Raw genomic sequence first — 22271 nt, 5'->3', positions numbered from 1 at the left:
TACCATTCACGTACTTTTTCAGAATAAATTGAGGTTTTTTGTCTCAGATGATCCAAACAGTAGAAATCGTATCCGCTAGTGAAAAAACTCATCTCATTCACACAGCCATTTCTCCGAGAGATATCATCAAAAAATTCCGAAAAAATTTGTTTATACACTCCACGATATACCTTATGATATGTGAAAAAAATTCTATTGCAGAATAAAAATTTCTATGAAAAAAAAAAAATTAAAAAAAAACGCCAGATTACCCTACTTACCGCTTAACTATTTACAAAGATCTCGAAAAGTTAAGAAATACTTCACAACAAATACACTTTGCAATAAGGAATAATAATGATCATAGTAAAGAATTTAAAAACTCTTAGAACATAAAACGAAAACTGTGTCAAACTCAATTCAATTTGTATCTGTTTATTTATTGCATTTATTAACATCTTCAGAAATAATTAATTTCCACAGCTTCAAGTTTTATTATTCAATATGCCTGAAATACTCACCACTATTCCACCTCTAACTTTGGCCATTGAAAATTTAAGCGAAGCGGACGGAGTCTCTACTGATCGATCAATAACCTCTACTAATGAAATTCCGAGCCCTAATGGGGAGCTTGGAAGCCCTCTTGAGAATTCAACTAGGTGTCCGATGCATACATGTAAGATTAAAAAGTCGCGCAAATCTATTGGACGACGAAATCAAAAAAAAGTGGCTTTAAAAGTTGGGTGAGTATTGCAGGGCTGTGACATAATTTTCGAATAAATTTTTTTGATACACAAAAGTTTTAGGTTACTTGCTAAGATTCGTTTAACTTCACTTACTTTTTATAAACTTTTATGCACATACATACATAAGTTTATAGCAACTTGAGCTATGACTTTTCAGTCAGTTCTCTATTGTGCAGTTTTTCGACACTGAAAATTTCAAAAGCAGTAAATATAAAAATTTTCGGGTTTTCTTTGTGCAACAGAATTGCATTAAAATTTCGCTAATAGTTCGATAATCAAATAATATTGGTATACATCGAATTAAAAAGACACTTGTATAATAAAATAAGGAAAAAATCAGAGTTTATTATCCACCCAGATTAATCCTATGTTTTTTCGTACACGCCCTCCTCACTCAAAAAATATCTACACAGTGTGCAGCAAAAGAACACCACTACGCTCTGTTTGAAATCTCAAATTCCTCGTGTCTTGTTACGAAAGCCGTCCCCATCGTCCACTTTATCTAAAACAAACGTATTCTGCACCTTATCTCCAAAGTCAAAAGTTCAGGTAGACAATCGTGAATACAAGCTCAGAAAACAAACGACAATATTTGAAACTGAAGTGCAGCCTTCGACCACTTCGAATTTGGTGCAACTGCAGCAGTGTAGAAATCATATTTCCCGAAATCTCGAACTTGCCACGAGAAAATCAAACTCATCTACAACTGAACTCTACTTGCGAGGTCAAAATACAGCAGCTATTTTGAATTTTCGTATCCGCAAGTCGATTACGCAAATGGATTTGAAGCGTACACGTCGGGAAAATGCCAACAATTACTCGTTATTAGCTTCCCCACAATCGCAATCGCTGGGTGGACTTTCAACAAATCCCAGTGATTTAATGCCGAATAGAGCCTCTGATATAGCAGGTCTCATGGGCGTATCCAGCCAAACTTCATTGGTAAACAAAATGTTCGATCAGAACAATTATTATTATGTAATTCAGGATCGCGATCCAAAGGTAGCCGGAATGCGTATTTTTGCAACTATCATGTTAAACGCTTGGCGAAAGCGGCGAGACGAAGTAAAACGGCTTATGGAGGAGGTAAACAACCTAAAACGTGGTGTAAGTCTAAGATTGTGTTTCTATTTATTTGTTAAACATGGATTTCGTAAAATTTTCTACTCTAAAAGTCAATTAAAGCGAAGAACCAGCTCCATGTGTTCAATACCCTCTTTCGTGTTGAACAGAAACGCAATGATGAGCTTAGTATTCAGCTGAAGCGATCCTTAGAAGATATAAACAACACCAAATCTTCTTGCGAGAGTCTTACGACTTCACTTATTAGTTTAAAGGCGGACAAAGCACTACTCGAACAACAAATCCAAATCAAAGAACAAGAATTTGACGGCCTCAATGCAATACTTTCTCAGACAAAGTCTGACCTATTTAAAGCAATGGCTCAACAGAGGGAGTTACACGCGAATTTGTCCAGTGAGCAACGTAAAGTGCAAGTCCTAGAAGCACAGAAGAAAGAATTAATTAATGAAGTAAACTGCTGAAAATGCATACTGTAAATTCTATTTTATCACTTATTTTCGGACAATGTACTATTTCAGATTTGTGAAGTAAATAATGAATCCTTGCAAAAGGAAGAAAATTTACAGAATGATATTAAGGAGAAGAACGATGCTTTAACCACTGCGCTCACTAAGCTGGAGTCGTTTGAATGGGAAATAAATGAATTGAAACAGTGAGTATTGTGTAAATGATATTAAGATGAATTCTTAATTTGATCTTAACGCAACTATACGAATAAATTGAATCAAACTAAGAATTTTATATTTTTGTTAATTTTCTGTTCTGTTAATCATTTTTCATATTTTAATACGTATGTACATATCGCTCATTTACATGAATAGTGTCGTAACTCAAAAACACTATTTTTAAGTTGAGTATGCAGAAATGTGTAAATGTGTCAAGATTGCATTCTGATGCGTGGTAAAATAAACCGTCGAGATAAGAATGTGCAATTTCATTTATGTCGCATTTTTTTAACCATAACAACGACACATCTCAGTTAGCCAGAATTGTCAGAAGAATGAGACATTTTATGCGATATTGGCAAAAAGATAATTAAATTTCTCAAATTGCTAAATTTCTTGTAAACAGTATTATTGTGATTTGGGACAGTTTTGTTTTTAAAATTACAATCGTCGAATGACGTTTCTCAGCAATAACATTCAACTTATGACAGCGAAATTGCTTTTAATTTTAAAATAATAACGCCATAATTCAAAGTGGGAGACGTTTATCCTTTACTACACTCATCTTAGCCATCTTATGCTTAGCGTTTTGTCTAATATATGTATGTTAACTTCTGGTATTTTGCTATATTTGCTACATAAGAGATAATTGAAAACCTACAACTGCTCTTCTTAAAAATCGAGTTTTTCGAGTTATGACACTATCATGAGCGATATGCACATACATAATCCAATAAACAGTATTTATTCAAGACAATTCTTTTTCCTGAAGAACGTATCCTAAAAACTACATACTTATACTCACATACATACATACATATATAGAGGTGTATATGCCAGAATTTTCACGGACAGTGTATCAATAACATTACAGACATTCATCTTTCCATCAGTAGAATTTAGTATGTAAGTATTATTTTGAAACAAATTAACATTATTCAATACTAACCATATAGCCTCAGAGTAATCTCAATTACTGGCTGCCGAATTGTACTATAAGCTTGTTGTTATTAACACCAAGTTGAACACCAGAGAGGAGTGCATTATAAATAACATCAAAACCTTTATGACCTTTATTTGGAGGCTTTTACATATACAGGCTTATTTATTTATATACAAGTATTTAAAACCATAACATACTAGTTTAGTATATTTAAAATTGCTGTATTTCCTATACATATCACATTGAATACCATACTCTACTCATTTGTACTGCTTTTAAGGAAAACGCTGATTTTGGACAATTGCTTAGAAGTGGAGTCACATTTGCGCAAAGAAGTCGCAAATCTATCCCGCGAAGTAGAAACTCTGCAACAATGTTTGGCTGCTACATTGGGGAACCGTATACGTAGTTGCTGGAACAATTCGATTGCATATCAACGTGCCACTCTGCATCTGGTACATTGGATTGCTTATTGTACACTACCCGCGACACCACCACCGAAGATTACAACATTTCCGTTTGGCCTCACACTCGAAAAGGCACTAAATATTGTTAAACGTTAGCAATGATTAGAGAGCAGTTTCCTTTTACTTTTAATTGATATTCTTTAATTTATTTTATTATTTTATATATTTTGTTTTGAATTGACGAAAAGATGCTGCATATATGTACATACATTTAGCAAAATGTAAGAAAATCGTAAGTACATATGTATATGCACTATACAATAAACGTTGGACAAGACAAATAAAAAATAACGCTGAGTAAATATCTCCAGAAATAATTAATCCTGAATAATAGTCGCGCTTCGCAGAAATGTTTCCAATGCGTCCAAACCGAACATTATTCATGTTGTTAAGGGAAAATAAATAGGTAAGGAAGGGATAATTTACGGCCGATCCGCCTACTTTTCTTTTGAAAGAAAATACTTTATACGAAGGTGGTCCAATCAATATTTAGCGTCATCGGCCAATGCCTATTGCAAGAGAAATCTACTAACATTTAGTACATGCCGTTACAACAAAAACACTTACGTTTACAGCTACAGTGCTTGAAATTGAAAGAAAAAGATCAATAATTTGTTATTTAATTTTTGGATCAATATACTACATACAATAGAAAACGATGAAACCTAAGCACAACTCAATGACTAAGCACATATTTTAATTTCGTAAGTTTTTCTCTCGCATATCTATAAGGGGCCCGTAAGAGGTGCTATTACGTGATATGTACGTATGGCATTTATTTTTTTAATCACCTTAAACATCAACCCATACATACCCTTATGTGAGTTGATGCTGTTTGGGGCCAAAAATAATATGCAATAATAGTTTTCCTTAAACTAGTGATGTACTATACTTCATCGTCACGACGATATAGATAAATTGGAGAGTCTGAGTTCTTCGGAGGTGAGTCGAAGCATTTGCTGTTCTTCAGAATTGATGTGCACAAGCTGTCCGCTATCGAAATTCAATAAGTTACTTATCGTTGGTCCCTGATCGCCGTCTCCGACAGTATCAACAATGTTCGCAATGTTTGCGTTGTTGGTCCTTGACAAGTTTACCATTGTCGCATCGTGATTGTTATTCGATGGTTGTTGGAATGGTGATTGCGATGACTGCTGTTGTTGAATTTGGATTTGGTGCTGATGTTGTTGCTGCAGTTGTGCATTCTGCTAGGATTGGTAAAATTTATTTCATATAGGTAAAATTTATTTCACATTAAAAAATAGTTTTATTTCTTTAAGCACCTCGTGATTTGGTGGAAAATTCCAATGCGGATTCTGAGTTGCAGCTGACATAGCAGTGGCTGTCGCCGTTAACAAATTTTGCAAATTGAACTGGTTGTTGTTTGGATTAAGATTATTCATTGCTATGGCTGCTGTGCTCATATTGCCCATTACCGGCAGCACATTAGAATACTTCTCCTCCCAATTTGTTGCCTCTGTATTGCCATAAAGAAGATTATGATATTGCTGGTGTTGTGACTGATGCTGATTATGCTGTGGTTGTTGATGTGAGTCCTGCTGTTGTGGCAGTTCAGAATGACGTACATACTGCCGCGAATGGAGTTGTACTGGCTGTGGCTGGCCACCTCTATATGAGTTAAACTCGTTATGCATCTCTAGTGGAATGGTCATTGTATCAGTATTTGATGGAACTCTCCCTACCGCAGTGCTCCCTTGATATTGATGGCTAGGCGACATCAATGGTGTATTTCCTCCTGCAGTCATGTTGTATGGTGATGGTGTATTTGGATGATTGTTATTATTCGGCGGTGATAAAGGCTGAGGAGATGGAGTCATCTCCGTAGTTCCACGATATAAGTTAAATGGTTGGGGTGATGCTTCTACAAATCAATATAAACTTATAGCATGCGTGTCCAATAGAATATAGATAGTTCTCTTAATATTTATAAATGCATTTCTTACCTCTTGGCTCTGTCTTAATCGCTGGTATATTGGGTGTATTCCAATTTGTCATGCCTAAATTGGCTGGAAAATAAAGAAGCATTAAATACGAAACAAAAAAACATTGCGTAGAATAAATACGACATATAGAAATGAAAAGTGATGGTGATTTCGGAAGTAAATCCTCTTATACTTATTGACGAACTAAACGAGTCCTTTGAAGAGTGGTGCAAAAATCAAATAATCAAAATTGAATGTAATTGCCTAACAAGGTAATTTCAATTTCACATTACAATCTTTTTAGAGAGCTATATTAGAATTCAATTGGAGAATTTTGCTCCGCTTGGATAACATTAGATAGAGGAAAATTTAGCATTTTCTGAGTTGGCGTTTTCTAAGTACCTCAATATTTCGCATTGGGGACTATAAGACCTTTTCCGTTAATATACTAAAGAATACGCCTGCATATACTTTATTCTAACATATACTTTCATTTTAAGAAATTCGAAAAACTATTAAAATATGAAATAATTTAAATGTATACCAATTTTAGAAATCTTTTCATATATATATTTCACGAGTGGAAACTATATTTGTATTAACTCTGATGTACCGCGATTGACTTTGTACACAGAATGATCAGAAAACATAACGATATTTTCTTATTTCAATTTGGTTATTGAATATATAATATAGTATATACCAATGATGAGTATCACACGGTTGTTGTATAATTATTTTTGGAATATTATTATGGTATCTTTAAAAACTTTAATGTTATTTGATAACATCTATACTTTCATAGTTTTAATTAACAAGTTTCAACCAAGGTAAGTGTAACTATCTGGAATAATTCGTAATATTTCAACAACTATGGCATTATCAAAAAATATTGTTTTTTTCATGACAGTGGATTCTTTCAAGGAGTGTATTACGTAAAGACATAACTTGTGTATAATACTACGTACATATGCACATATATTTGTGAATGAAACAAAAAAAAAAAAAAAACAAAGATAATTTATCGTATATTTAGCATGGCGTAAAAGCAAACCAAAATTTAGATATTAAAGCAAAAAGCTCTACGCACAGTAAAATATTGTGCGAATAAAACGGGAGTGCATGAGTATACAAATGGAAGTTAATTGCTGATAAAAAGTATTATTTTTCATTTACCTTTTTCGAACGAAGAAAATCAAATAACATTGAAGGCATTGCAAAATTTTTTAATAGACTTGTATTCTTTTATTACCGAAATATTGTTTTCTTTCAATTTAATTGTTTTTTTTTATCTGTTTTTATTTTCATCTGTATGAACTATGCATATATTATTTCTCTACTATAAAATATCATATTCTAGTGAAGCGGTTTACTCATTTGTATGTACATATGTATGTACGTAAGTCATCTGAGTAACACATTTTACTTGGTATTGTTCCAAAATTGCTAATTTTTAGTATCATGACAATATTTTACAATATACAAGGATTTACAAAACAAGAAATATAGTACTTCAATTTTCACTTGGCATAAATACGCTAGTGCTTTAGCGTATGCTCAATTCACAATAGATGTGGGATCAGAAATGTATCTCATCTAGGAGATACGACCCACATATTATCTACTACGGTGTGATTGCACGACCGTTGCATTTCAATTTCAAAATATTTAAATAATCCAACTCACCGCTAATTGCCCTAAATATTTCAGAAACATAGTTGAGCAATGTTATACCTTCGAATCGATTTACTTTTTGGAGTTATGATATTTCAATTACTTAGGATTTTAGAATCATTTATAGTGTATTACAGTTTATTACTTATTTATAAAATGACAGCAAACTGATCAAGTACATTGCTAAAGTGAAATGTTTCTGGTATAAGATTGGGTAATATTCCAAGAGCTTATTTAAGACAGATACATGACGATACAATGTGTGTAAATGGAATTAGACTTTTATTTATGATTAAAGGCACTAATACACATACATATGTGTGATACGTGTGTTTACTGATTCAATCGAGTCAACATGTTCGTTATAAACTATGTACCACAACCAAAAAATTCTTGTAACCCCAATTGTAACCAAATACCACCAACACCGTTATCAACCTCATAATCAAAATATAATTAAAAAGACAAAATGCACTTACGACCACCTGGGTGATCACTTTGTTGTTGCGGCGAGAAATGCATTGTATCGCCATCAGTCCTTTGACGTTTTCGTCTCAATTCCTCTGGTCCTATAATCAAAAGAGTTATTTCTTGGTTTATTTTTCTAAAAAAAACAGTAGTATAAATTTCATACAAAGTTCGCTTTTAAGTACTTCGTCAATAATTCAGTCACATGTGTAACTTTAAATTCTAATACATCTGGCTTAATATTATGGTTTTATAGTATAAAAAACTACAAGTAGATCGGGATTCCAATCCATATTTTGTATTGTTATATAATAAATGAATCTATATTCAATTTGGACGAAACTTTAATACATGAATACCTTATTTTTATATACATATGTAAGTACTTTGACCTCTTTCCCGTCGCTTTTTTGACGCCCACATTACCATATTTAGAGCATACTTCATCAAACAATCTCAGTATTATATGTACCTATGTATGTACGTAGGTATATATTTTTACACATACATATATATTTTAATGTATGTACATACATGCATAATACTCTACATAAAATATGTATCAGATCGATAAATTACAAATATTCAATATCAGGGTATTGTTATAAAATCAATCGATTGCATAGTAAAATTTTATTTTTTTTATCAAAAACTACATAAATGCCGAAAAATACGTTGACATTGTTTTGTAGTATCGTTTTCTTTTCAAAATCTATAAATACACCTACATTTATATGTAAGTGTAGTTTGTCAGTGTGTTTTCATCATTCGTTAGGAGTTTCTTTGTAAACAGCAATATATGCATGTACATATGTATATTTTTAAAAGTTTTCGATTGATAGTCAAAGAGACTACTTCATGGCGCGATATACTTGTAGTGCTTTAATTTTCATTATTAATGCAAGATCCATGATCAAATTTCATCAAATTAATTATATAAATCCTCTAGCTTCCGATGAGCTTACTTATTGTTCTTCATTTCAATTGATGCAGTTCGCTGCTGCCAAACGCCTAGCGATTTCATCAGGAGTTAAAATCTCCCCCGCATCGACTGCGGCGTAATACGCGGAAGCTTCGTCGAATTCACTGGTTGTTGCTTGGGGCGGTATGCTGGTATATAATGCGAAATGTTCTGCTTCTGTTAAATCTACATCGGGATCAAGTTGGACGTTGAAAGCCCCTTCGCATAAGTTACGCAAACTTTGGCGGTCAGCTATCGCGACTAGTTCCATATTCCCCTCAGATAGTGGAATATCGGCAAGTTGTAAGGCTGAAACAGTTTTACGGTCAAGTGTATTGCTTAACGTTACGGTACTGGCATGTGAGTACTCTTCGTTTTGTGGCAGACTATTTATACTGTCGCCTTTCAATGGTATATGTATAACATCAGCGGTCAAACGAGATGGGCGTTTTCCCGAAACGCTACTAACACTGCGACCAACGGGGCGGGTTGGCTTATTTCCCTTATTAAATTCGCTTTTTGAGGGGCTTGTTGGTAAAGATATAGGCTGAAGAGATTTTACTGATCCGCGATTTGGATCGTTCATTAGAAATTGGGAAATACTTGGTTCACGACTTAAATTTGGAGTAGGGCCCTTGGAATTTTGGGCTACATCCCCACTTTGATTGAGGTCAGGCCTGCTTTTACGTCGCGAAAAAATCTTCGAGAAAAATCCTGATTTCTTTTGTTTAGGTAATGTATTTGAATTACTGTCGTTGAGCGGCTTGGAGGGCAAACGCTTTGAAAGTGGCGACTGATCTGGAGTCTTTTTTATTATAATAGGAGCTGGTGAACGAGATCTGCAATCGGATACAATGTTGATATTCTCTTGAATCGAATTGCTTTCAGTAATTCCATCTTGCTTTCGTATACGTTTTGGTGGAAGAGGGGGTAATTTCTCCTCTTCTGCAGCGGTCACGTGCATGTGTGGTGACAAATATTTTGGTGGAAATGGACGCGGTGGTAAGACCGTTTGCTTGGTTCTTTGCTGCTGACGTGGCTGTTGATGTAATGGTGGTATAGGAATCTGCTCCAGTTTAGCCATTGCAGCATCAGCACTTAATGCAAAAGTTCCATTACGATCATACTGTGCATCTTCTGGAGCAAGTTGAGAGGATGGAGGAGTTGGTGGCATTAAATCATCCAAAGGAATATCGACAGGGTTCTTAAAAGCTTTCTGCAAACTGCTATAAGTAGCTGCATCATCAAAACTATCATCTACTTCCATACATTTCTTCTGACCATCTATTTCAGAATTCTTATCATTTGTTTCAGTGAGCATAGCTTTATATGTGTCACGTTGAAACACATGTCGTGTATAAATTTCGTCTAATTCAGCAGCTTCATCGAGTAGTGCTGTAAGAACTTTATCCTCGTCAATAGAAGCAATGGATGCTGCACCATCAGGTGGCGGAGAACCTTCATTCTCCTGTAATTCATTACTTTTCATCCATTCATTGATTTTATCATTAACGGAAAGTTGCTTCTGTTCTTTTGCTCCAGTACATTTCATCTCTTCCAATTGCGAACTTACAACTCGTTCAACTTGTAGCTGTGGTTGAACATTTTCCATTTTAGACTTCTTCGATATTGTAATAAGCTGTTGTTTATTATATACAGGTTCCATATTAAGTTCCTGTTGTTCCAACTCTCTTACTTTCTCATTGATTATCGCATCGATTTCATTCTCTTTACGACGTTTATCGGCTTCTGCCGCTTCTACTGTTATAGAGTTCTCCAAATAACCCTTCGTCTCTTCATTCGACTCTGCAGTCGATGTGTCCAAATTTATAGCCTCTTCAAAACTTAATTCTTTATCATCAACTGTTTTTAATATTTCTTGAAATACGCACTCGTCTGGCTGTTTGAGCATACGACGCAAATTTTCTAAGGAATACCTACCCGACTTCGCCGGTTTATATTCAAATGTCGCGGGGTCACTAACTGCTCCATCTGACGGTCTTTGCAATTGTACCAATACCTACAAACACATAAATCATTAGATTGATTATATTTTATGAAACTAATTTTGATTTCGGGCCGCATACGAAAGCAAACATGTTAATTAAACTTTCACAAATACCATATTTATTATAAAATTTTAGTTTATTTTTCATAAAGTTTTCAATTAAAATTTGAACTTCCAAGCCATTCGAGTCATTCCAAAATACTTTACATATGTATATGTGGGGGTTGTATACAAAAATTTGAGTTTAGACACTTTTAAATATGTATGTATGTTTTCGTACGGCACTTTTTTACATGTAGTTGATATTCATATAAGGAAGGCACAGTCAAATATATATCTTTATTACATAAAGACTCACCTCTACTGGCATTGTTATGCTTGTATTATGATATTTTGGTGTCCTGAATGTAATCGCGGTTTGTTTATGAACATCACTGTGCTCGAACTGACCATATGCTTGCCAAATTGTAACACCGTCCTTCTCTTCAAAAAATCGCACCGCAATATCCTCTTTAGCTACTTTCTCACAGAGTAGAATAATTTTTGTGTTCCCTAAAACCGAAGCCGAACACTCACAAATACGACAAATAACGAGATCCGACATGGCCTTTTTATCATAAATAGGCTCTGAAACTACAGGTGGCAGTGGTACTGTGAAACGACCCATGTCACCTTTTAAAAATACTTGAAAACACAATCTGACAGAGTTTAGGTCTATACTAGTTGGCTGGAAACGGTGCGAAAATCCAGCTGAGAAAAAAACAAATATATTGGCACATATGAGAATATACTATACATATATTGCATACTACCAGCATAACAACGATATCATCTGTACTCACTTTTAAAAGGATCAACTCGAATATCTTCTCTTGCTTTTAAGGCACTTTCAATGTCTTTCTTCTTCACGCATTGTATTCCTAAATTACCAAATACGGCACGCATCGTATCGCTGTTAATTTCCAAGGTGCAAACACCCTTTTTACAACCCTCCTTACCTACCAAATTGTGAGGATGAGGACTAAAGCAGAAATTGTAAATTTTAAAAAATTTCTCTAACCAGATAAATATTTAAGTTCCTTGGTTTTTAGAAGTAAATTTACATAAAATAATAAGGAAAAATACACATAGTTTCTTACCGGTAGGGTGCGTCCTTGGTCACACAAGAGACGACCACTACTGCTCGCCCCTTGTAACCAACAATTTCGATGGTAGGAAAAGTTTTCATTTCCGGGGTCGAATTCACACCTGGAATAGAACCAGCCGAACGACCCTCGCATTCATAACGAAATCTCAATGCTTTGCTTGCAGGTTGTTCCACAATTTTAACGTACGCCTTTTTAGCGATTTTTTTATTTGGGTTTATTTGCTGCTGAGATGAAGACGTAGTGTCAGTATGTTGTTGCTTCGTTTGGTCCGTATTATAATTCATATTTTGTTGTTGCTGATGCTGTGGGGATTGATGTTGCAAATGCTCCTCATTCGGGCTTACTCTTGGGCCCCCTCCTATATTGGCGTTACTTTGGCTAGGATACATAATAATTACTTAAAATAATTAACTGAAAATAAAGAAGAGAATAGTTTACATTGAATTTAGTCAAATTACGGTTACATTTAACAATTTCATATCAAATTAACAAAAGATTTGTACAATATTTCAAAAGAACTATATAATATATAAATCTCTAGGCCTTGGATATATTATTATTATTCTGACATGCTTAAGTTTTTCGCTAACGTTGTCTCTTTGATCTCTTCCACACTCTATACAGCAAAATTGTGAATTGTACACCAAAAATAAATTCGATTACTTCTCCCAACGCAGACAAATGTTGCGAGTTTCCCCAAGTCTATCTCTTTCCCTCAGAATATATTTCTGTTGATCACGATGTAAGGAGTCGGCAAATACTAAATCTCAACTATTTTCAAAAACGCTTTCAACCATCTCCGACCTGCGAGAGGTGAACCGCGGATGCGCGAAAACGAATCAAATTTTGTACATATGTCGTGAAAAAGAGAGAACCGACAGCCAGAATCGACAACAAAGCCAAAAATACATTTTTTGTACCTCCGAGAAAAATAAATCAGCACAAAATTAATGCGAAAATATTAAAACATATGCCAATGTATTCATGTAGTCATTACATAGGTATATGTATGTACATATGTACCTAGAGAATAGCATTTGAAATTTTTGTAAAATTTTATGATTTAAAACTATATTTTATTGAACGTAATATTACATACTTATCATTGATACGCATATGGTATATTCTCCATGCACATATGTACTATACATGCATGTGAAAAACGCCTATTCGACATACATATGTATTTTCATACTTAGCCGAATGGAAATGTATTCATATACTCAAATCAAACTGCTTGAGCCACAATTCCAACTATTCTTATTTTTCCATACATCGACTGGCATTTAATACCTGATCAAACTAGTATTTATCTCTGATGAAACTTTGAAAAATTATATACATATATGTATGTAGAAAGTCTGACCCTTTTTGACTAATTCGATCTTGACCAGGAAATTCTAAATGTAAATTGTTTCTTTAGTACTTTTACGTTTTTCTGCCGGGTACACTTTTATTTGTAGATGTATGTATACATATATGTATGTAACTATATGCAGATACACCTTGTTCAAAATGACTTTAACATATGTACGTATGTAGGTAATTGAACACGTAAATTTCCCAAAGAATTCGTTAATAAACGTGTTAGTATAAAAATATGTGTGTATTTATCTAAGACTTGGTTAATAAATCGCCGTTTGTGAATAGTCGACAGTCAGTTCGCAAGCACATACCCAAACTCTAAATTGGACGAAAAGCTCACCTAAGGCACCAAGTTGTAAACGCATTAATAATTATAATGAAATGCATAATATTTTATTAAAATAAACATTTAAATGCATAATAAAATGCAAAAGAAAACTTTATATAAAATATAATGTATACATACATACATATATACCTAACTACACATGAATGAGGAAAACAGCCTTCTGACGTCCTCATAATCGACGTCACTTCTCGAAATGGCGGTAATGACACATGTATGTATATACATACATATGTACAAATGATTGTATGTATGACCATGCATACAATATTAATATTGTTGGACCATTTACTCGATCTAGTGTGTAGCTATACATACACTTATTATGAGAAGTATATCTACAAAGACTACCATGAGTTTCAAAATGTTGGCGTCTAGACAATTACGTAAATCATCAAAAATAGATCGTCACACCAATTTATCTCTCTTAATGTTATTTTCATAGAAGGTTTCCATAGGGGTCAAAAAGAGCGCACTTCAAAGATTCAAACAAAATTTGCAGATACCACAACTGCGCCTTTTTTCCATACTGTTATTGAGCTTAATAAAACTGTTTACTATCAAAAACAAAAAATAATCAACACCTGGACATCCTCACTCTTTCGTTTTGAGAACGGCAAAAATATTGCGAAAGAAAGCGCTGGTAGCATTTGTACCCACGTGTCACCAGTAGATAATCACACATTCAATACATTTGGTTTTTAGCAATTATTTTGGAATAAGTATAGTATACATACATATGTACGCACATAAATACATACTTATGTACATATGCATAAATAAAAAGACGAGGTATTTGGAAAGCAATTATTATGCCTGTTCGGTAATGTTCCTATCAAACTACGTTCTCGTTCGAATTTTTAACTAAATTTGTAGTAAATATGGAGAAAAGAATACAAATAACGTCATTTCGTTTAAAAATATATAATTATATACATATGTATATGGTAAATATATATTGGGCACATATAAGCAAATATTCTATTTGGAACCAAGCCAATGTTTCAAATCGAAAAAAAAACTTTAAATTATCGCGTTTGGGGGCCTTTTAAAACTTCTACATCTTGTCAACTAGTAGAATATGTATTTATTTTTTCATATGCAGATTTTATGCCTAAAAATATTTTTTCTTTATATTCATACACTAATATTGTTTTACTCTATAAGTTTGTAAATTATATACTTTCCAATCTAGTGATAACACACAATCCCGCATTTAGATAGAGCCTTAATTTTGGTTTATGCATGATGGTAAAGTTAGAGAAAAGAGCGTACGTAGTTGGTATTATCTGCAATAACATTAGTTGAGTTTTTACTTTTCTTTTGATAAGAACTTTCAATTTTTCTCATAATTTTTTTCTTCCTAGTCAAAAATGGCATTTGTATATAATTACTTTGAATTTTTTTTTGCTTATAATTTCATTTAATTTGCACATATTTTATTGTAGTATAAGATAAGTTGAGACTACTTAAAGATAGATAACGAAGCGAAGATTTAATTTCCATCTGACCTTAAAATCGTGGCCAATTGTGGGTTGCACTGTTCTTTCTAGGAACTCATATGTAAATTAATTGTGATGGCGCAGTAATAGACAAAGAGTGAAGCTGTTGAAACTGATCACCACCATATACATATGTATATGCTTATATAGGCTTGTAACCGTGCTTGTAAGTCATAAAACTTGATACATCAAAAACACTAATTATACGGCAATGTACTGGCAGAACTGTTGATAGGATGAAGTACTTAATTCCTTAATTACCGAAAGTGATTTTTATCAAACTCATGCGCGCGAAAGTGTTTTCTTCGATAATATTAATATGCCGGAATAATATTATAAGTTTGTGCGAAATTTTTTAAAACTCACAAAACGTCGCTAATTCTAGTTCAAGGCAATAAAAATGTAATATAGTTGTCCAATTGCCGTTTGCCTAGCAATGCATGCGCCATGTTTTGGCGTCGAATACTGAATGTGTGAATTTTTGAACAAAAATAATTCAAAATATTGCAGAATTGCTAAAGCCAACACATAAGTGTGTACGTATGACTTCTGTGTATCTGCTTAACGTAGAATATGTACATATACCCCATGAAAAAATTGCATTTGGAAAAATTATTATCGTTTGATTAAACTACTTTCTTATACTTACATTAACTTATGATTATATCTAAAAAAGGAATTGCTAACTAGAATTTGGTTGTCCGGTTCTGAGTCAAATCTAAACATGTTGGGAATTGGTGTCACACTGGTAATAATGTTAGTAATAATATAAACTTTGATTTATCCCACGGCAGGGTATTTATATACTATCTGTTATATACGTAAGTATCCACATAACACGTGAATAGAAAATAAGTATGTACATATATGTATATTTCTTAATAAATACATTTCTAAATACGAGAATATTTAGGTATTTACCTAGAAAATTGAATTCTTTATTAATGACTCACTAATTCTACTTTCATTGAGAAAAAAATTTCAAAAGCATAGATACCATGAGAACATGCCAAAAAGATAAATAATTCACGCGGCAAAGCTGTGGACAAACGACTACTGTTGAAAAAAAATTTTCAAAAACCATGTTTTTATTCCATGTATGATTGAGTACTAATCATAAAGATACAAATATAAAAAATGTAATAATAAAATATGTAGTTTGACAACATGTTTTGGAAACATTTTATCACCCAGAAAGTTGCTATCAATGAACAATATTAAAAGAAATGTGTTTAAATTTTAAAATGGCTTTGACGAAAGTAAAACTCAACTATATAGATTTTATACGATATTGCCTTCGCAAGTACTCGAATATCTAAGAGTTATGTACCCATGTAAACTTAGATACCAATTTCCAGTAAGGCATTTTTATATTTTTGTAAACAAATTATGAGTAATCAACACTTTTCCGTTATCCTGAGAATGCGATTAATACATACATATGTACATATATGTATCTTCACGATTTTTTATTATAAATTAATTATTAATGCAATTTTGAACTTTTTATGCATATGTATGTAAGTAATATTGAAATATGAATTTCCCCGAAAGCATTTCACAATTGCTACATCGTAGACAACCCAGTTATAAGATAAAAGAATTAGTTATTCTATTCAGAATAAATTATTTTGTATGCCCTGACAGAATATAATAAGTTTCCATATATAAACGATCAGCGTGACGCGCTGAGTCGAGTTAGGCATGTTCGTCTGTACGTCCATATATACGCGAACTAGGCTCAGTTTTTTAAGATATTGATCTGAATATACCAGAACATGTGTGGTATGTAAAGAAAATACAAGTTTTATCCATATTGCTGAATCTCCTAATATTTGGCCTTCTTTCAAAGTAAGAGACTGTTATAAGAATATTATGTAATAAATTTAGCTGTCATTAATTACTACTATATTTTATATTTACAAAAAGAACATACATACATACATATAGAATATTTTCCTTATATTCGTTTCCGTTCGATTTAATTCAATTATGCAACAAATCTACATATTCTTATATTTACCATATTTTGTTATCTTAAAATTATTTATCCAATTTGTTGTTATACATGCAACATTCGAGGATATATGTACATTAATAAATATGTAGATATTCAGTCACCTGTTCTCATATTCCCAAAAAAAAATGTGTACAAACATATGCTTTATGATTGGTTGTCCGCGTTAAGCTTTTCGTCAGTTTAAGCTCTCACAACACCTGGGTTTGTTGTTAAAATATTCAAAACATATGTATGTACATATATACGTATGTATGTAAAATATTATGTACGTTTATCAGTTAAATATTTTATTAAAATTAAAATCTTGCCACTTTTTAACACGAACACTGTAACATGGTGGACACTGAAGTTAAAATACTGTTATATTTATTCCATTTGTAGCAGTTTCTAGCTTCATACAAACGGGTATACATCGTATGTATGTTTGATTAATAAGCCGCGATCACAACCGTTCACCATTGAAGTTAAGTCGACAATGAATTGAGTTGGAAATTTTTGCACCTATTTTGGACGCGCACCAAAATGTCTGTTATGTATGTATGTATATACGGTAGTATGCATGCGAGTGGCACCGGTTGGTGTATCGCTCGGTTTGGTTTTAGCAATTTCTTGTAAATGACTTAACTTGCTGTTATTGGAGTAATACTCATTTGTCTATGGAGATACATATGTACATATGAATGTACTATATATACCTATGTACACTCATATTAATACGTACCCTGCACAAAATGTGACAAGTGCAGAATGAGTTCGCGATTATTGACAATGATATCCAGGAGACTTTACGTGAAAAAAAATGTTCAAAAGGGCTTTGAAGAGAAATGTAAACAATGATTCAAATCGTTATTTAAATATTTATATCTTACATTTGAATGTATAATAGCATCCTAAAGCTCCTGTGTTGAAAATTAATGCATTCTCAATTGTACCTTATGGAGAATATCCGGGTGTACTCTCTTTAAAGATTATTCCCAAAATTATTAGCATTTATTTGCATACCATACCATATACCATAGAACATTGTGCGTAAGCGTATGCGATAGCAAGTATTTGATGTTTTTGTTATTATTAATATGGCTCTGTTGCCCCCTATGAGCCGGTAATCGAAGAATCATTTCAAATACACATTCAATGTTCTCTTCATTCGAAACTAGTGAGCATTGAAACTAGAAAAGCTTTTGCAGTTTTATTGTTAATTACAGGCAAAAAAGCGGACTGTTAAAAGCTTTCTCAAGCATGATAACAAAGTTTGGCTGTATAAAAGACGAAGAGAGTAATGGTAAAAAGTATCGGTATTTGTAAGCATTTTGACAAATTTATATTGATTGTTCTCGAAAGATATGGTGCTGATCGCATTTTAAGTAAAAACGTTAATAAATCACAATAATCGTAGTACGCCTTCATTGCAGTGTTTAAATTTCGCAATACAACGTGACTCTTTGGTTGGCATTTTGCAGAATTTAATATACAGTGAAAAATATGGCATGAACATTTGAATTTTTTATAAGTACCGTACTATTTACATACGTCTTGCTATGTACCTACGTAATCTAAGCCATTTAATTGGATTAACTGATTGATTTCAATAACGATCATCGCGTGAAAGAAACATACATACATATAATATGTACATACGTATGTTATACGCAGTGAGGTTAAAAAATTAATAAATGTTTGTTTATACGTTTTGCATTTATTACTTCATGATGAGTAATGGTGCATTATTCACCATGTAAAAAGTTTGATTAAATATTATAAAAATAATCAAAACTTGACAAAGAAAAGATTTGAAAATTTTTAAAGAGATATATTTTTTTATAGAATATTTTTTTACAAAAGAGATATACAGATAATTTTTAGTATTAATATAGTATTATAACATTTTGACACATCACCTTCATATTTACATGTGTTCATTTCATTATTTTCTTGTAAATAATTTTATATGCACATTTGAATATACAATATGTACATATATAGTATATATGTATGTAGATAACTACTTTACGTCGTAGTTGCATTTTACTGTTTTTTTTTTTTTTGCAATAGTCCGTTTTGGAAGCCGAAACCTGTCTTGCGCTCTGCTTTGTTATACCTAATACGTTTACGACACGACCGTCTCACTTACGAGTAGAAAGAAAGATTTTATAACTTCGGAACCCAATCGAATCGAATAATCTGATTGGAGTAACGTGTGAAAAAATAGACAACTTCTAAATATTTCTTAAAAAATGTTTTGTTTTTTGCATAAAATCATTCGCTTTTATATACAATCCATACACGCGCATTTCCATCAACAATTAAATTAGGACCAATTTTGTTGGTGTTACTAAATTATTTGCTTAACTATTTTAAGAAAACATATTTAATATGTATGTATTTTATTATTACTATTACTGAGTTGATACGTATGTATGTATGTAGATATTGCTGTTGATATTTGATAATTGAAATAAATGTACATATGTACTCGTAAATGTTCAAATGAGCAAAGCATGATCCAACAAGTAGCTGTGCTGCCGAGTTGTGTGTTGTGAGTCAATCATAATGAAGCTTGTGGGAAAGTCCAGAATAATACCCAATCTTATAATTTTTACTTTGCTTCTAAGCTTATCATATTGACTTAGAAACGTGAATACAAATAAATATTTATGTAAATGTTTGCTTTTGATAGTTGGTGACGATATTTTCAATAGTAATGATTCGTTTAGCATTAACAACAAATATCCGTTTGGACTGGACATGTATTAATGAAGCTGTTTACGAAATCAGAAATATAAAAAACATAAAAAGTGCTGTCTTTGATAACCATGTTTCAAAATCTGCTAAATTTGCATATAAAAACCAATACAAAAATTAAACTTGAATCTATAATAACATTTTGTGTGTGACAAATTTGAGATGTGTAGATTTACCTTTATTTTCATTTTCAGTGATTGTACTTTTTAATCTAATCAAGCAAGCTGCTCCAGGTTCTCTAATTGTGGGTATTTTTAGTATTAATTTCTAGTTCACTGTTTCACTTGTTCTCACATATTCATATATCATATTCTTTTACTCTCAGTAGATTTACGCTTACCGACACATTATACATACATATGTTTGTTTATTAAGCATGTATAGTATTTACTAGTAACTCTTTTTCGTTGACGGGAATACGTGATCGGTATAAATAAGCCGTAATTGCACTGAATGTATAATATAAAATTTATATTCGTATATGTTTATGTAGGTATTTACAAACATACACCAATGCAGTGGAGCATCAAAATAGACGGGAAATTTACCAGTTTGCAACTAGAAATTCCTGTCTAGACTGAAAAACATCAAATTTATGAGCATTAGCTGCTTATTTTTCTTCCAACAGCATCTCGAGGAAAAGGATCAATCGGCTGACTGTGAGCATGCTACCACATACATATGCATATACTATATTTATGGCTACATATTTCTTTATATTATATATTCTATATGTGGAAATGTGTGTACGTATGTGCACATGTGTGTGTATGCCAATCCGTTAGCAAAGCAATATCATAAATATATTCGCGTGGTATACATTTAATCAATATTTTTTTGCTTTATAATGTTCGTAACTTATATAAATCACTTTTCTTTGCAATTCACTCGTTTCAGAAGGGTATATTCACTCACAGAATCAATTATGAAAAAATTGGTTCGATAAACACAAATTAACAAATTTTTAAACACGTCAATGACATTTAAACACTCCGTCACTGTGAACTCAACAACAAATGTGAACGAAACGGCGTGAAAGCGAAATGCAGACTAAAGCTACAACTTTCAATAAGCCGATCTCTTAAAAATTTTGAGAGTCTTGCCCATTCCAGAGCTTCGGTGCTCTACACTCTCTAAGCCACCTCCCTTTATTACTATCATTGTTGCTGTACGTTACATGTTACGTAGGGTTATCATCGCGGCTATCGCTTTGTACAACCATACATATGTACATATGAAGATGTAGATACAATATAACGATTATACCTACACACGTTTATAAATTTATAAGTAAAATCACTCGTGAATTGAGTTAGTCACGATCGTTGACGGCTCGTACACCTGGAGTCGATCGCGAATGGTTGTTCACTGAACGATATTAATCCATGGAATAACTTCTAACTAATCAAACGTTCACATAAACATATTTTAAATACACATGTGCATAGTATGTACACGTGTATGTACTTACATATATGCTTTAGGATAGATAGATATGAATCTCTACCAAATTGCACGAATAATTTTTAAGGTTTACAGTACTCAAAGTATTATATAATTATCTATGTATATTGAGTTATCAAAATATCACTTTTTGCGATAATTTACCAAATCCAAACTCAGTACCCCACTCTAAAAAATTGCAGTGACATCCGTAATGTTGTGAAAGTTTTATTTAGTTTAATATATATTCCACGAATTATTTGTTTAATATGTACATATGTATAAACTGTAAATATAATATAACCAAATATAATGATAAGGAAAATATGTTCGAGTTTTCGTTCAGTCTCTCAGTATCTTCACAAATTCAGCCGCCTCAAATACCTGATGCGTAGTGCAGTTGGGTGGCCTCTAAATGACTTCGACCCAAATTCCGGAGGCACCGTGCCTATTTAGATAAAGCCTTAACTGTTAAAGGACATACTTATGTATTTATTTATAAATATTTTCGATATTTTTTTTTTTTGCAGAATATATATATTTAACACTACTCAATAATTGATTTGTTTGGTTTTTTCTAATGTACATAGAATTATACATACATATGTATATGTTGGGATATTTTACTCCACAAAATGGTACAATTTTAAAAGTTCTCGCTCTCCTGCTTTTCATTTCTAAATTAGGGAGACATGCTGACATATTTAAAATTTAAAAAATTTCGATTTCAATTTGTATTAATGTTTCAAATGGTATAATAGCAACAAT

At 32.5% G+C, this 22271-nt stretch overlaps 2 protein-coding genes across 14 annotated transcripts in view; one reads left to right on the top strand and one right to left on the bottom strand.

The window, feature by feature from the left end:
• The window catches only part of LOC108968183, a 14456-nt gene extending 10383 nt beyond the window's left edge, over positions 1-4073 (top strand). The window contains exons 2-6 of the mRNA XM_018932015.1: positions 463-722; positions 1139-1832; positions 1901-2257; positions 2327-2460; positions 3697-4073. Of these exons, the coding sequence (XP_018787560.1) occupies positions 484-722; positions 1139-1832; positions 1901-2257; positions 2327-2460; positions 3697-3979 (1707 nt within the window). The 5' untranslated portion in view covers positions 463-483 and the 3' untranslated portion in view covers positions 3980-4073. The remainder of the gene's footprint in view (positions 1-462; positions 723-1138; positions 1833-1900; positions 2258-2326; positions 2461-3696) is intronic.
• On the bottom strand, positions 3874-21286 carry LOC108968180 (embryonic polarity protein dorsal). 13 transcript variants are annotated; one of them, XR_001993313.1, is made up of 10 exons: positions 20237-20806; positions 12077-12496; positions 11780-11958; positions 11296-11687; positions 10871-10949; positions 7980-8069; positions 5848-5910; positions 5167-5765; positions 4698-5091; positions 3874-3958 (listed from the first exon to the last, which is right to left on the bottom strand). XR_001993313.1 is itself a non-coding variant. In XM_018932008.1 (9 exons), the coding sequence occupies exons 2-9, from the start codon at positions 12472-12474 to the stop codon at positions 4783-4785; spliced, it is 2109 nt and encodes a 702-aa protein (XP_018787553.1). In that variant the 5' UTR covers positions 12475-12496; positions 20237-20806; the 3' UTR covers positions 4488-4782. The 13 variants fall into 13 exon arrangements, 12 of the variants coding, with proteins under 12 accessions (XP_018787553.1, XP_018787554.1, XP_018787547.1 ...); XM_018932008.1 differs by lacking the exon at positions 3874-3958 and having other exon boundaries at positions 4488-5091; XM_018932009.1 differs by lacking the exon at positions 3874-3958 and having other exon boundaries at positions 4488-5088.
• Between the last annotated feature and the right edge of the window lie 985 nt (positions 21287-22271).

This window comes from Bactrocera latifrons, unplaced genomic scaffold, assembly GCF_001853355.1.
Source record: "Bactrocera latifrons isolate USDA-ARS-PBARC rearing strain unplaced genomic scaffold, ASM185335v1 scaffold_206, whole genome shotgun sequence".
NCBI lineage: Eukaryota > Metazoa > Arthropoda > Insecta > Diptera > Tephritidae > Bactrocera > Bactrocera latifrons.
Note: the sequence above shows the minus strand (reverse complement) of the source record. Positions and strands in the feature narration are given on the sequence as shown.

What these genes read in the sequence shown, in the direction of transcription:
- LOC108968180 (XM_018931998.1), bottom strand. Translation starts at nt 12,474, where the DNA reads ATGTATCCTAGCCAAAGTAACGCCAATATAGGAGGGGGCCCAAGAGTA. An exon ending in ACCAAGGACGCACCCTACCG is followed by an intron (nt 11,959 to 12,076) that starts GTAAGAAACTAT and finishes TTTCTGCTTTAG; the next exon opens with TCCTCATCCTCACAATTTGG. An exon ending in GCATAACAATGCCAGTAGAG is followed by an intron (nt 10,950 to 11,295) that starts GTGAGTCTTTAT and finishes ATGTGTTTGTAG; the next exon opens with GTATTGGTACAATTGCAAAG.